Source organism: Nematolebias whitei, chromosome 14 (assembly GCF_014905685.2).
Source record: "Nematolebias whitei isolate Nwh7 chromosome 14, NemWhi1, whole genome shotgun sequence".
In the NCBI taxonomy this organism is placed as follows: domain Eukaryota; kingdom Metazoa; phylum Chordata; class Actinopteri; order Cyprinodontiformes; family Rivulidae; genus Nematolebias; species Nematolebias whitei.
This window is the reverse complement of record NC_056511.1, coordinates 10,597,404-10,613,944: the sequence shown is the minus strand read 5'-3', so window position 1 is coordinate 10,613,944 and position 16,541 is coordinate 10,597,404. Positions and strand designations below refer to the sequence as shown.

The following is a 16,541-nucleotide window of genomic DNA, read 5'->3' as shown; positions in this document are numbered from 1 at the left end:
AAAGAAATGTTGAGATATCTATACATTATCCACAACAATGTCCGGCGTTAATATTGTATTTGTTTAACTGAACTGCCTGTGAGAAATTTGTATTTTATCAGAAAGTCTATAGGTGTCTTTGTATAACGTCAGAAAAGTTTAAAACTCCTTTCAACGCCGTCTTGACTCCAGTTCTCTTATTTACAGTTTAGAATAAATGTTTTTAACGCGCCACTCCAAAATGAGAGTATTTGAACGCATGCGCAGTGCTCAGCGAATGGACTAGCAAGTTAGCGAGTAAAAAAAAAAAAAAAAAGACGTGGCAGACATGGAGGTAGCTGCTCTGGTTGCCTTGACTTTATTACTGGGTGCACTGGTTATTCTGGTCGCGTTAGCGGTGGGAAGACGGAAAGAGGAGAAAAATGCAACAACAGAGCAACAAGCTGCGGACAGTTCAGGTAAGAGAGCAGTTTAGCTCATTCACCCGCTGCGGTGAATGACAGTGTCGAGGGTGAGCCGAGTCGCTGACGTATGAGTCCATTGAATGAACGCCGTCATTCATTCATTAATATATTCACTGTGAAAAAGAGAGCCCTAGTGTCCACATTATTCACGCTTCACTCATACAAACTAAATAAAAACTAACTGAATTAACTTTTTACTTGCTGTCACCTGCCACTGGCCAACCGTAAAATGTAACGTTCAGGGACCAATGGGATCAAAGACGACTCGAGTTCAAATGTTGGACACGCCGTAAAATCATTGGAATGCTTGTAAACTTCTTGATCACAGCTCGCTTTCCTACAGATTAGAGTGAGCTACAACTGGTACTGGTTACAGAATCACCACTGATGGGGACTGATAATAACTAATAGTTTCAATAATGTATCAATTACTGCAACAAATGAAAACAAACTCTGTAAAGTGTTTTCCCATGACCTGCTTTAAACCAGGGGTGCCTCCAGATGTTTTTCAAAGAGGTGGTCAGAAGGGGGTGGTGCATCAAAACAAAAGCCACTACAGAATTTCAGTTTTTTTTGTATGTCATAAATAAATTTAAAAAAAAATACTGCTCACTAGAATTTGCTGAGTTGTTTTGGTAATTCAGGATTAAAGCTGTTGGGTTGGTTGGACCAAAGTTGGATCAAAAACTTTGTCACTGGAGATGAGCCACGTCGTTCTACAGCCTGCCATGTTAAGACAAATTAAACCTGACTGACTTTAGGGTGTAATGAGACTGTAAAAGCAACTAGTAAGATGTCCAATGTAGTTGGCTTTTTAACCACTTTAGCTTGCACAATACCAGTGGTGTCCAATCCTGGTCCTGGTGGGCCTCTGTCCTGCATGAAACAACTAAAACCTGCGGGATAGTGGCTTACCAATTCAATTCAGTTTATTTATATAGCGCCAATTCACAACAGATGTCGCCTCAGTGCTGCACAGAAACATTCACACACACAAAAATCAGTTAATAACAATATTTATCTAAGGAGCCAGCAGATTGCTTTGAGTTTTCACTTCGTCACAGTCTCCCATCCTAAGCGAGTAACCAGGATCAAGATCAGACACCTCTGCACAAAATAGTGAGTTTGTGTACTAAAATAACATTGGTTGGTGCTAGCTAACTGATACTAACGTTTTTTTTTCATTGTCCAGTCTCTCTATCACTCATTTAGACTAGTCTGCTCTACACACAGTCTCTGGTTTTCCGTATAACTTGAGTGCCACCTTAATGCATGCACGACTGTTCATCACTTCTGTCCGAGGCAAACACAACTTACTCAGCATTGTGCAAATACGTGCAACAAAGCTGCAAAACACTCACAGTTCCATGCCACTGTTTCTAAAGATGCTGTGGTCGAGTCAAAATAAAAACCAGTTCTGCGTTTGTGAGGTTTTATATATGCTGGGCTTGATTCTTCTGTCCAACCAATGGCCTGCAGTCTGCTGACGTCAAATCTTCAGCTTGACTCGCTTGGAGTCTCGGCCAAGCAGGTCCTAAGAACCGAACTGGAAGCTGTCTGGACCACCCAGTGGAAGCTGGCTCTGAAGCCGGGCCGAGTCAAGCCCTTCGAAAACAACCATGATAGCTATTAATGCCAGCTAGCAAACACCAACCCAAGATTTGATTACGGTGTTAATAATCCAGATTGTGGATTTAAGATAAACTTTTTTAGTTCAACAAATCTGTCATTTTAAACCATGTCTGGGTAGAAACGTAAACCCAGTAGGCTGCGTCAAACTGATAATCCAACCCTGCTGAGTTGAAACGACCCAGGGATGGTCTGCGTCTAAATCTCACCCAGTTTTTAACACATAACTTTTAATGTGTTAGGGACAAGCTCTTTGATAATTGACGGGGGTGCACCGATAAATCAGCCGGCCGATTTATCGATGCACCCCTATTTCCTTAATTTTGTGAGATCAGCCAAAATTTACACGAGATACTGATTTTACCGATGTTTTAACAATTGTCTAAACTTTATTTATATTTCAGAGCTCTGGACAGTTAAAATAAGTTTGTATTGTTTCTAGGATATTATGTTTTTCAATAAAATAATATTGGAAAATTGAAGGTGCATTGTGACCTTATAACACCTGACAGTGTCGCTTATTAAACAAAATCGGTATCGGCCAGAAAACTGCAATCTGTGCACCCGTATAAAATAGACTACTTCTGTTTATTAGCTGATAGTGCTGTGAACAGCAGTCTATTCTCATCGAAGCTTGTCTTCTCCCCTCTTATCTTTATTTAAATAAATAATAAAAATGTTTTTAACTACTAAATGTTCACAACAATGTTTTTATATTATGTTTATGAAGTTCGACTAATCTCAGTTAGCTGCGCTAATTAAAATGCGCACATCAAACAAAAGCTTGAGGTGCGATTTATATTTTTGCAATGAATATAAAACAAAATATGAAAACAAGGAGAACTTAAAAAATATAGTCATGAGTAAATACTTGTGAATTTTGAGGTTTGACAAGGTCCTGAAAGACGCGAGTTCATTTTACGCCTTAGATTTTTACGTAACGTACAGATGGTGTTTGTTAGTCACTAAAATCATCAGTTTTTTCTTGTTTCAGCTGAATCCAGTTCTGTGAAGGGCCCCACGTCCAAGAAGCCGAAGCAGGAGAAGCAGCGGAGTCGCAAAGATAAACCTGTGCAGCACAGTTTCAGCCATCCTCTGCTGGCAGCCTCCCTGAAGGTAAACTGGAAACACCGTCGACGTCTGTTTTTGTTTTAAAACGTTTTGTTTTTCATCCAAGGAGCTTTTACAGTTGAAATTAAGAAAACTGAGTTTCATCTTTTTAAACGTCAAAACTTGTATGCTATAAACGGACATGTTTTTAGATCTTAACACCTGAGAGAATTAAGAGAACGCAGGCTTTACTTAACAAGTTCTTTCACACGGGTTGAAACAAATGACATGAACAGAACTTCATAATTATTTTTTTTTAAGTGTGTTAATTAATCCATACCAGAAACATCAGCCGAAGAAACTAACATCGGGTTGAACAATTTCCAAAACGCTTACCAGAAGGCGTTCATTTTTGACTAAAATCAGAGCTTTAGTGAGTGGGTTTATAAAAAAATTTAAATTTGATTATGATCTCGCATTAACATCACATTAAAGTCTCCTATTACAATTTCAAAAAAAAAAGTAAAATATATCACAGATTTATGTAAAACGAGCAATAACATCACTCTAATCCAGACATGGGCAACATATGGCTCGTGGGCCAGAGACGGCCCTTTGACAATCTCCACCCGGCCTCCACTTATCCTTAATTGAAAAGAAAACAACTTTTAAACAGGTTGATGAAAACCTACATTCTGTCAATGAAACTTAAGGAAGTCTAAATTCAACATCTTGGACAAATGCATCAAAAACCTTTCATATTCCTAAAGATTATTGGGGAGACACATTTTTGTCAAGCACGCTAATTATGCTACATGATAAAAACATTATTCTCCATCCATTATCTTCCGCTCGTTCCGGAGTCGTGTCGCGGGAGCAGCAGCTAATTAACGGCTTCTTTATAGATAAACCTGCACGAGTAACGTACACCAATAAAATGATGTCGTCTTCTTCAAGCACCCCCATTTTTATCTTTCACCATCTGAATTAAAACAAATTAAAACAATCCTTTTTTTTATTGTCTTGCTTAAAATAATAAGAAATCTTAAATAAAGGACAAAAATGTTTTAATTTAAATGAAAGTGGAATTTATCATCATCAACCCATAGTTAAAATAAAGTGGTGGTGGACACTGCAGGCACAAATATATTCTACATAAATAATAAAACTTTTTTTTTTTTTTTTTTTTTTTTTAGAAGAACCAATGTAATTACAGCTTTTATTAGTTCAGTATAATTCTTCTGGATAATTTCCACACTTCCTCCAGGGTCAGTTCTCGTCATGCGAGTGTGTTCTTGTGCTCTTCAGGGCCACAGTGGGAACGTGACGTGTCTTGATTTCAGCAGCAACGGGAAGTACCTGGCGTCGTGCGCGGACGATCGCACCGTTCGGATTTGGAGCACCAAAGACTTCCTGGAGCGGGAGCACAAGTATCTGAGAGCCAACGTGGAGCTGGATCACGCCACGCTGGTCCGCTTCAGCCCAGACTCCAGGTCTCGCTCTCGTTCACTAAACTTTATTTACACTCGGTGTAAGACGACCCTCGTCCATCTTTAAATTAACCCCAAACACAGGAGCAAACTGTAAAATACGCCTGCGTTGTATCTGAAATCCTTAAACCAGGTCCTTCGAACGGAACAAGAAAAAAGTTAAACATGGCAGTTTACTTTGTTGTTTTCCATTTTTTGTTTTTAGTACTTAAATAGTCGGCCGTCGTATTTTTAGCAGCAATGATTTCTGAAACTAGAAGTGTATTTTTATGATAAAAACTTAACTAAGCCTTTATAAATAACAGAGCAGGAGCAAAAATAATAGTAAAATCTTACTTTTTTTTTATTCTAAAAAACTCGTTTTACGTTGTCAGCTGTGTTTATGGTCCGATAACTGAATTATTAATGGAGGGCCGTTATTTTTATAGACGTATTGATTCTTCTGTAAAGAAGACGTACTTATGCACGCCAGCTTTGTATTTACTGCTCTTCTGTAGCGTCCTGTTTAATACTAATGGAGTTACAAGCTTCTTTAATGCCTTTTCATTGGATAGTCCTCCATAGAACCACAGACTGATTTGAAGGGTGACCAGTGGACGAATATTAAACATGAATATGTAGTGAGTCACGTGGGTACGCGTCACTAGTTGTAGTATGACAATATATGAGATATATGCATACAATATTCACGAGTTCCTCATCTTTCTGACTGTGTAATGTCGTGCATTGAATTTTAACAGAAATGCGAACGAGAGACGTTATTATCTTTGACCCATCAAATGAATGTGGTCATTTATTTTCAGAATCAAAGTTTAACATCAAACATTTACATTAATTTGGCAAAATATGAAAATAATAACAGACAAGTTTCACAGAAAATGAGCATCGATCACTCGGCGGTGAACGAGGACTTTGCTTCAGATATTTCTAAAATATCTGTACTGGTTTTGTGAGAGAGAGAAGAGTTTAAGATGAAATGGAGATTTATCTTACAGAGAACTATGTGAGGGAATTAATATCTGTAGACCAGAACGTGCACGCTTCATCAGATCTCAGCTCGCCTCCGGTACACTTTAGTCGAAGAAGAGACCGTTACCTGGTTGATGATAGATCAGCTCGATAGAGAATCCTCCAGACCTTTCAGCGTCTCCGTTGAGAGCTGCTGAAATCCTTAGATAGTCGTGCGTGGGTTGTTCAAACAGAAGTTATAATTCCAAACGTCTCTGACTCTCCTGAATTCTCGAATTCTCTTCCATTCACTTCACCATTCTCCATGAATTCTCCATGAATTCTAACAAATTCTAACCTGAACTGGGAAGTTGCCACATTTTAAATGGGTCGACTTCCGGTTCAATTTAGAGCTTTCTGATTCGTGGATGTACCAGAAAGAGGTGTGTTTTTTGACGTAAGGTATTATCAAAAGTCGAGGTCAGGGAATGAATTTGTTTTCAACATACAGAAAAGATTATTGCAGAATACCAGACTTTTTGGAGCCTCACTCTGTTGTATCTTTCCAAATAGTAAAACATGACATCCCATTTTCAGTAAACATTTAGTTGACCGAAGCTTCAACTTTCACATACTTACGACAGCTTGCTCATTGAAGACAGACAATCAAGAAATGCATATTAACCTGATTTCTTCTTTGAATGAGGAATAAAAATCATTACTTACTGTTTATGTAAAATAAAATGAGTAGTTCTTTTTCAACCTGTAAGCATTGAATGGAACTAACACAATTTGATTATCAAACATTTGTAAAACAGTAATGATTATAGAGGATTGTCTTTTCTGCTTGATTAATTCAAGAAAGAAAGTCATCAGATGGCTCAGACTTATTCAGATCAATGAAAATAACAGTCTCTGTCCATCTGGTAGATTTGAGGTCATCAGGGTCAGATGAGGGTCAGATCATCAGGTCATCTGGTTCACTACAGTCCCCCCTTTGGAAATCATCACCTGTCCATGGGGATGAATTCCAACCGTGAACTTAGACCTTCAAATGTCCTTGAGCTTGATGTAATCCAGCAAGGAAGACCAAAGTCAGAAGTAATCCAGCAAGGAAGACCAAAGTCAGAAGTAATCCAGCAAGGAAACAAAGTCAAGGTAATTCCACAATGTTCTTGGTATTCCATTGTGTTGATTATAATCCCATATCGTCTCGATAATTCCATTGTAGCAATGCTTTAACCCCTTGGAAACAGAGTCTGTAATCCATTGGAAAAAGTCATATAATCCACAACGGTAAATCCACAGCGATTGGAAGTGTTGATTAATCAGCATACAGAGGGGTACCCTTGGATTGAACTGAAGAAGCGGCCACTGGATGAAGAGTGGAGACCAACGTCAGGATTGCAGGTCGCCTCCAGCGAAGGTTGTCTCCAGCGACGTCCAGCCTGTGCCGTTCTGGTTCAATGTGTCATGCAATTATGTGGTTTAAGGTGGGCTTATGAAGGGGATTTTACATAAGGCCTTAAACTATATGCATCTGGTGTGTAAGCTATTATGGTTGGGAACAGCTACAACTACCAGTTAAGGGGTAGAGAATGCTGAAAAGGGGTAACTACAGGGGTTTATGCCTATAGAAAAGTGTTCCAAACTATTTTTCCATTTCTAACTTGGTTTAAGTTAGCTTTATATGGTAAAATATAGTTCGGTGTAATTGTCTGTTGTCTTTTAGACGAACGACTTGAGATTGGGTGTTTGGTTTTCCCATAAATGTTTTGGAAGTCTATGGCGAGACTTATCAAAAAGAATTAGCTATCCCCCCGAATAGAATTGTTCGAGTAGGTTCGGCTTAAGCGTTGTGAGATCGATGTAGATTATGGTACTTAAAGTAGCAATAATATACATTGACTCCGCAAAGATTGCAATTTAATGAATGAACTGCATGTTGGCATGGTTAAAGGCCTCTTAGTCTCTAACTTAACTACACAACAAAATTCATTCTTGCCTGGGGTGTTCGAAAACAATACCAAAAACCAATTAAACGATGTCTCAACATCGACAAGAACAGTAACTAAGCAACCAGTAAAACAACGTTTCAACATCGACAAAAGCAGTGATTAAGCAACTAGGAAACAACGTTTCGGTGCGCCACTCACTCTGAATGTCAGATTTGATCATGTTATCGCGTCTGGTAGCATTATCCTAACTGGCGTCACCCCCCTTCGGTCGTGGGAGACTGCGAACACGGGTGAGGACGTCGCTCCATGAGCTAAAGTTAGGCTGTCCTTGAGTAGTTTTAACTGTTTGCGCAGCTGAAAGAGGACTTTTAGGTCTGGATTGGAATCCAGTTTGACTTTCGATGGAGTGTATTTGTCTGGGTCAGTCAGATACAGTATCATCGATTTAATTGCAGGACCATCCAACTTCTGAAGTTGGATGATGTCTGGGTCAGTTGAAATTGACTTTTCATATTTTAAAAGAACTTGGCGAATGTTGTCTCTTTCTTCATCAGATGTCAGAGTGTCAGCTTGAGCGACCACCTGTTCAATCTGTGATGAGACTGATGAGGGTTCTTGCTCCATGGGGAGCTCCAACGAATCCTTTTCTGAGTCGTCGGACCTGTCTATGGGTAAGGCACCATAGGTTTGAGGTCCTTGGTCGACATCATTGGTTGAGAAAAGAGCGATGGCCTGTGATGGTTTCGTGAAACATACTGGCCCAGCTTCTTGACTCGGTACCAGGTTATCTGGGAGTCCTCCCAGAACTGGGATGCCTAGTTCAAAATCATGAAGGTCAGGTTTTGAGTTTTCAGTTTGCGATGACTCATCATCGTTTGTGTGTGAGTTTATCCCCCCTTCGTCCGATGAGGGGTTGTTGGAGGCAGTAACAGCAATGTCTTGGTGTGTTTCACCGACATCTGTAATGTTGTCATTCGCGCCTTCAGAGTTAGTAGCGATTAGATCACTACATTGTGCTCCTGGTTGGGTTCCCATTTCAGCGTGTATCAAAGTGTCTAAAAACCTTTGCATTTCCTCTGTCTCTTCCGAGCTCAGAGGTTTAGGGCCTTGTTCCTGGAACTTTTGTGATTTTTTCGCCTCGGGACGTTTCGTCCGAGGTGGGAGGCGGCTAGGTACGTCTTTTGGGGGTTCCTCTTCGGATTTCCCTTGATAATATGGGTCCTCTTGGATCCCATATTCTTGCGTCCTGCGCATGTCCCATGTACGATAATCACGTTCATCCTCTGAAAGAGGAGCCTTTTTGTTCCAGCGCGCACCTTCATTATGCGGTTTGTTAGTCTGAAAATACTGCCTTTTCTCGCCTGTTTTAGGAGGAGGTGGCGCGCACCTTCCTTCCATTTCTAGGGAGTGGGGTTTAACCTTTATACCGGGAAACACCTCTATGGGCGTCTTAGCATGAGAACGTGCCTCAAAGACATTCACTGCACACTGTTTAATCTCATTTATGGATTTTTCTCTGAAATTTGCCATAATTCGTACTGACATGCGTATGTCAGTGTGGAGATTTTTGCTGAAAACAAATTTAAAATTTTCTTCTTCCTCCATTCCGGTTTCATTTCTGTAACCAAAATAAGCTTGGAAGATTCTTTTGTAATAAACTCTTGGATGTTCATCTTTACCCTGCGTGACCTTGTCTGCGGCTGGGAAACCAGCAGGTCCTGTGCAGGGGTCGTACTCTTTGATCAGAGCTTCACACAGAAGTTTGTAATCCTTACTCGTTGCATCAGGTAGACGCTCGATGAAGGTAAACACCTCTCTGTCCGAAGTGAGTCGTATCAGACTGATCTTATCCTCTACCGTAGCGTTAGGATAAGATCTCAATCTGAAATCCAGTTCTCTGAGGTACGCTTTTGTTCCAGATGAGCTTTTTTGTCCAGGTACAAAACATTGTACATATTTTGAGATTTTTTGCAAATCATCCATTGAAGGAGACAGTTTCCATGCACTCTGTTGCATGTTTTGTGGAGGAGACCTGTTCAGGTCTGTTCCTGCCACGTTATGTGAGGGTGGGTTAAGAGCAGGAAGTGCAACAACGTCTTTCTGAGGTGTATGTGAGTGGCCTGGACTCTGTCCACGGTCTTCAACTCGCCCCACGTCAGAAATCTTGTTTGTTGCCGCTCGTAGTTTTTCTTCACATGTTTTTAAGCGTTCCTGTGATGTATGATAATCACTTTCTAAACGCATCTTTAGCTCTTGCAATATGTGTTTATCCATTCTGAGTTCTTCCAGCTTTTTGTTAAACAAATCTATTTTGCTATTCAGCGAATCAATTTCTGCATTTGCATTTTGCTGTGATTGAAACATCTGTTCAGAATGTTTTCTTGTGAGGATTTCGTGTTCACTTTTAAATTGAAGGAAGTGTTCTTCAATTCTCTGAACCACCTCTTTTTCACTGTTTAACCTTATTGCAAGGTAATCAGCTTTCTCAACAACCATATAGAATGATTCTTTCAGCAAAATTGCAATTTTAGCCAGCTTTTCGTAGTTTGGCATTGTAATTTCTGTAGAGGTCACACTTTCTGCAACTTCCTTCAGATTGTCCACTAACTCTTTTGGGTTCATGCGCTCTGCCTGTTTATCATATGGATGTACGGACGTTGTCAGAAGCGCGAACGCATTCTCCAAGCAGTCCGCCATTCCTTTTGGATCAAAATCTTTTTCTAACACACCTGTTAGAAATATTTTAGAAATATCTGAAGCAAAGTCCTCGTTCACCGCCGAGTGATCGATGCTCATTTTCTGTGAAACTTGTCTGTTATTATTTTCATATTTTGCCAAATTAATGTAAATGTTTGATGTTAAACTTTGATTCTGAAAATAAATGACCACATTCATTTGATGGGTCAAAGATAATAACGTCTCTCGTTCGCATTTCTGTTAAAATTCAATGCACGACATTACACAGTCAGAAAGATGAGGAACTCGTGAATATTGTATGCATATATCTCATATATTGTCATACTACAACTAGTGACACGTACCCACGTGACTCACTACAAATATACCAATAATGAAAATACACACGGCTGTTGCCCGTCTGTGATGATATGTAAGAACAAAGTTGTCCTAGCTGTTATTTAAACCCATCACCACCTCCTCTGACTCGTTGCGTCTCACCTGCAGGGCGTTTATCACCTGGCTGGCCAACGGAGATACGATACGCATCTTTAAAATGATCAAGAAGGATGACGGCACTCTCAGCTTCAAGGCTGCTGCCGAGGATTTCCCACCGAAACACAAGGCCCCGATACTCAACATCGGCATCGCAGAGACCGGTACAGAACGCACGCTAGTTACATCTTAGTTACATGCTAACATTTGTTTAGTTTTTCTTTTTTGGTATGGATGTTGTCTGCTTGTAGGAAGTTTCATCAGTTTAACCACAATACTCTGAATAAAACTGTCCAGAATTTAAAATGTGTGAATCGTTTATCTAATGGTGTGAACACTTATGAAGCATTCACACTATTGTGATCCATTTTTCTTCCGTAGATTTTTCGGCACGATTCTCATTCCACAGTTTTTGTGCTTTTTCAACAAATCATTTCAAAACGTTCAACTCGTTCAGGAGAAGGGTGCTATGACTTATGGTATTGATGCAACTTTAGCTTTTTGACATATTTAGCCTTTTCTGCAATTTTTTTTCTCATAGAAAATGAACTGAGCTCATTTTACATCCTTCAGATCTTTAGATCTGTTTACAACCTTTCACTGCTCCTTAAATATTTTGTTCTGGTTCAGTTTCTTTCAGCTTCCTTGTGCAAACTTAAAAGCTTTTCAGCTACTTTCAGCTACTTTCAGCTGGGGTTTTTTCAGCTGTTTTGTGTTTTTCTGCTTTATTCTACTAACTACAACATTTTTGTGCTGCTTCTAACTTATTTCTGCAAATTTCAGCTTGTTATGCTCTTTTCAGCTTATTTCTGCAAGTTTCAGCTTTTTCTGCTATTTCAGCTGCTATTTAACTGTTTAGCTTTTTCAGCTAAAATATTTTGCACTCATTTCAACTTTTTCAGCCTAATTCAGAAAAAAAGTGCTCTCTCCACTTCCTTCTCTTAATTAATTTTTTTTCTGCCTTTAGCTACCTTTCAACAGTTTTTTTGTTGTTGTTGTTGCTAATTTCAGCTTTTTTCAGATAATTTCCACTTTTTTGTGCTCATTTCTGCTTCTTTCAGCCTAATTGGGCAAACATATTCTTTCTGCTTTTTTTCTGCTAATTTAAGCTTGTTCTACATTTTTAGCTACCTTTTTAGCAATTTTAGCTAATTTCAGCTATTTTCAGATAAATTCAAGTCTTCATGTTAATTTCTGCTACTTTCAAACTAATTTGCTTCTTTCTGCTGATTTCAGTTGTTTCTGCTATTTTCAGCCTTTTCTCACATTTCAGTTGCTATTTAGTTGTTTTGTGCAAAGTTAAGAACTTATTTCAACTCTTTCCACTTCCTTCTAGTAGGTTAAGCTTCTGTCTGCTTTTTCAGCTACTTTTCAGCTGTTTTTGGCTAATTTAAGATTTTTTTAACTGATTTCTTTTTTCCCCTCATTTCTGCTTATTTGAGCATAATTCAGTAATTATTTTTTTCTTTCTTTCTTCTGCTAATTTAGGCTTGTTCTTCAATTTTCAGCTACATTTCAGAATGTATTTTAGCTCATTTCAGCTGTTTTTCAGCAAATTCTTCAACGATAAGCATTCACACTGCATTTTTACAGGAAATGCCATTTCTCTAGTTAAATCTATATTTGAGTGTCTTTACGAGGTCACAGTTAGTTTGTGAGACTCGTATGTAAAGGACTATATAAATCTGTTTTCTCATGTTATAAATACTGATTCACTTTCTTCTTTGCAGGCAAATTCATAATGAGCGCCTCCGCAGACACCACCATCCTCGTGTGGGACCTGAAAGGAGAGCTGCTGGCCTCCATCAACACCAACCAGATGACCAATTCTTATGCAGCCGTCTCCCCTTGTGGCAGGTCTGACTCACCCACCCATTAGACTTTACACCTGAAAGCTTTAATGGGCATTTAAATACATTTCGTGGTGCTTTATGGGGTTGGTTTTCCTCCGTCAAAGGTTTAGTTTTGTCATTTCATAATTTGGAATAGTTTTTTTTTTACACAGAAATATTCAGATTTTTCTATAAAATGATGAACTTCTTTTTTTCTCCAGATGTTTTAAAATGTAAGCAGATGCTGTAAAGACACTTGATAAGATGAGATTTATTATTTTGTTAACCTTTAGTCAACAGATGCTCTTTGACATGCGTCTCGTCTGTTCTCCATGATTCGTGGGTGTTCAGTCCTACATAAGTTTAGATTTTTATACAAGGACCTGAAGAACAAAGTCGCCAGTTTGACAAACTTTGTAGGAGCTTTTGCACGTAGGGCTGTGGGGGAGATGCTGTTTTAATAAGATGTGATCAAATGTCATTTAGCTACAGGTTCCTTAAGTTTAAATATTCTTTTGATTAAAAATGTGGTGCAAATATAGCGTAAAGTATTAGTTTGGATCACCTGTTGGAACTAAAATACAACTAAAATCATTTGTAACTAATCTGAAAAATCTTCTTCTTTCAGTTTTTGATGGTTGGATCTTGCCACAGTAAAATACAGCAGCACCTCTGAACCCGACCACATCACTGGGTTTTAATTAATAAATGTGATTTCTGATCAAACTTCAAACACCTTAGATTGCAGACTTTAGATACTTTACATCACAGTCTGTGTATCACATTTCCAGGGTTTTATTCTTACCACAAGTGTGTGACTGTCTGTGCTCAGATTCGTAGCATCCTGTGGTTTCACTCCAGATGTGAAAGTTTGGGAGGTTTGTTTCGGAAAAGGAGGCGAATTCAGAGAAGTCGCTCGAGCGTTTGACCTGAAGGGCCACTCTGCCGGAGTTCACGCATTCGCTTTTTCCAACGACTCTCACAAGTAAGAAAACTTTTTCTGTTTGCACTGCAGAGCCTCTGTGGGACGGAGCACAAAAGCTTTAAACGATATTACTGTTTCCAAATGCTCGTGTTTGTTTTTTTTCTTGAGACTTGGCAGCTTTTTTTTTTTCTCTTTGTGACACGGAAAATGAAAACAGTAAAAGTTGCGTGACTGTGTTTGTGGTTCAGAAATCCACTTTGGTGTCAAATATCTGTTGTTTTACTAAAAGTTACTGTTAGAAAGGTTCCTCAGAAATGATCACTCAGGAGTCCAGGATTGAAGTTTAACAAAATGTAATGTAGAGAACCGAGCTGAAGAGGGATTTCCAGCCGGCAGACACTCATCGATGTTTTGATGTGTCTAACTGAAGAGGATGCAACAGGTTAAACGGTTAAATGTGAAGGAAAGTAAACACAAAATATTGTGATGGTGCAAAGTTTACCCCAGCAGAAAGACACTCTGACATATACTGTATATTCCGGCCTGTAAGTCAGTTTTTTTGCATAATTTGCATGCCCTGCGACTTATACACCAAAGCAACTTATTTTTTTTCCCCATATTTATAAATTTTTGTATTGAACGCTTTTTGAATTCATATTTATAAACCAATTTTTGGCTGAGATGTGACTGTTTTCATTCATTCTGATATGGAAAATATACCAATAAAGTCCATGCTCAACATGAACACTACCATTTTCAGCCGCTAGATGGCACTCGATTAGTATGGCATGCCATTTTGTCACGTAATAGGTAAAAGTGGCTATTAATGATACAATCGGTTTGCCACAGACTTCCACCTTCTTCCAGCTCTGGGATCATGCCTGGAGCAACCGTCAAATCAGATTCATTTCGCTGCACCACCCCGGCAAAATGCAGCTACTTTGACCATTAAAGTGCATTTATTAAGTAAAATTTAAACTGAGACACACCTTTGCTATATTATCGAGCAAACAAATAATTGTTTTTAAGTGTTAATCTTGTTAAATTCTTGTTAAATCCTCCCGTGCATGACCTCGCGGCCCCCTTTTTTTGCAGCCAATCGATTTTTAGCACAAAAATTTGGCATTTTGCTTTTACTCCCTGACATTTAACGCATTTTTTCTCATTATATTTCATGTTTTTATGCTTTTATTCATGTTGCTGTAATATGTTGTTATTAATATTTGATGCTGTGGTCTTTTTTGGTAAGCACTTTGATAACATTTACTGTTTTAAATGTGTTATATAAATAAATATGACTTGACTTGACACCAGCCCACATTTCTGCGTTGTCAGCGGTGACGCGTAATAGATGCAACTTATACGGCGAAGCGACGTATTTGTTTTTTTTTCCACTTTATTAGACATATTTTTTAATATTAGAGTTTTTAATATTAGAGTTTTTCTTCTCAGCCAAGGAGAAAGAGTTTAATAGGAATTTTATTTGCCTCCCAATTCCTACATGTCCAGTTTTAACTAGTTTTTGTCTGTCTAAACAGATCTCACTTGTAAATGAGTCTTCTAGGCTCAATGTGATTATCTGTCTAAATAAAGGTTGAATGAAATATTTGGACTGATGTGACTTATAAGGCGGTGCGACTTGTACGGCGGAAAATACAATAATCGTTTTTTTTTTTTATCAGTATCCTCAAGTTGAAACCTAAAGGTTTAGATAAGACTTCATCACATAAAGCCATTCTAAACCAGAAATTGTTTTTTTTAATCTTCCTCAAATAAATTGGAGAAAAAGAAAGAAAACATTTTAAGTGTAACTGTTTTTTTTTTTTTTTCCACTGATCAGAATGGTGACCGTCTCTAAAGACGGGACGTGGAAGCTGTGGAACACGAACGTGGAGTACAAAAAGCAGCAGGACCCTTACCTCCTGATGACCGTGCCCTGCTCCTCTTCTGAACGCAGCCGGGCGGCTTTATCCCCCGACGGTCGCGTTGTGGCCATCAGCGACGGCTGCAACGTGGCGCTCTACGACACCACCAGCGGGAAGCTGGAGGAGGAGCTGCTCGGCGTCCACAGCGAAGAAATCACCGACCTTAGATTTGACATCAACGGCCGCTTTTTGGCGTGCAGTGGCGACAAGGCGATCCGAGTGTTTCACAACGCGCCGGGCTACCGGGCCGCCATCAGAGACATGCGGGACATGCTGAAAAAGGCCCAGAACGAAGCCATGAAGCAGAGACTGCAGCAGCAGATCAAAGAAGCTCAGAGCGCCCTGGACACTGTGCTCGCTCCTCCCAGAGAGTGAAAACAACACAAAATGTGATGTGATGGTGTCTTATTTATTGAGACTGCTCATGTCAACATCTGCTCTCCTTTTTATGCACAACAATCTGTCCAAGAAATCATGGATTTGCATGGAGTTTTAATAAAGAATCTCTTTTTATGGAAACATCAAATGCTGCCTCGCTGCCTTGTCCCAAATGGAGGAGTTATTTGTTGTAAACAAATAAAAAAGGGCGTGCCAGCCGTTGACAGAATGCCTTTTCTTGCATTCTAATGCTCGAGAGCTTAAATTAATTTGAAATTAAAATAATTTCATTTGGAAGTGTTAATATAGAAAGAAAATGCCATCTACTGTTTCCCTGGCTACACCCCCAATATGCAAGTTAGTAAGATTTTTATATTTAAATTGACTTTACAAGTTTATAGATTATTATTTTTTAAGACTCTGACCCCTCAAGATAAAAAAAATGCTTAGGTGCAAACAAAAAGATATGTGCAAGAGGAAAAGTTTATGTTTTCAGACTTTTAGTTGGGACTTGGGATGCTTTAGGTTTTCTTAAGCTAAAAAGATTTTTTGTAAATCACACAATTACTTGCAATTACAAAACGGAACAAGTTTAGATTAAAAGTGGAGATTTAGTTCAGTGTGCTTCAGAATGTAATGTATTCAGGGAAGGAAGTTTTTGCATTGAATGCAAAATTTTATTTTTAATAAAAAAAATTGCTTTTTAACCTTTTAGTGGTCAGTGATCTCCCAAATATTCAAATATATAAATATAACAGACATCTCAGCACATAAGGGGTAACAATTTTAATA

The 16,541-nt window shown here is 38.8% G+C and overlaps 1 protein-coding gene across 1 annotated transcript; it reads left to right on the top strand.

Moving 5' to 3' along the window:
* Nucleotides 1-226: 226 nt before the first annotated feature.
* tbl2 (transducin beta like 2) lies at nucleotides 227-15,877 on the top strand. The gene is made up of 7 exons (XM_037687837.1): nucleotides 227-437; nucleotides 3,067-3,188; nucleotides 4,431-4,615; nucleotides 10,702-10,853; nucleotides 12,420-12,546; nucleotides 13,354-13,506; nucleotides 15,287-15,877. Exons 1-7 carry the CDS (start codon nucleotides 308-310, stop codon nucleotides 15,744-15,746), a joined length of 1,329 nt encoding a protein of 442 aa, XP_037543765.1. The 5' UTR covers nucleotides 227-307; the 3' UTR covers nucleotides 15,747-15,877.
* The last annotated feature ends 664 nt before the right edge of the window (nucleotides 15,878-16,541 follow it).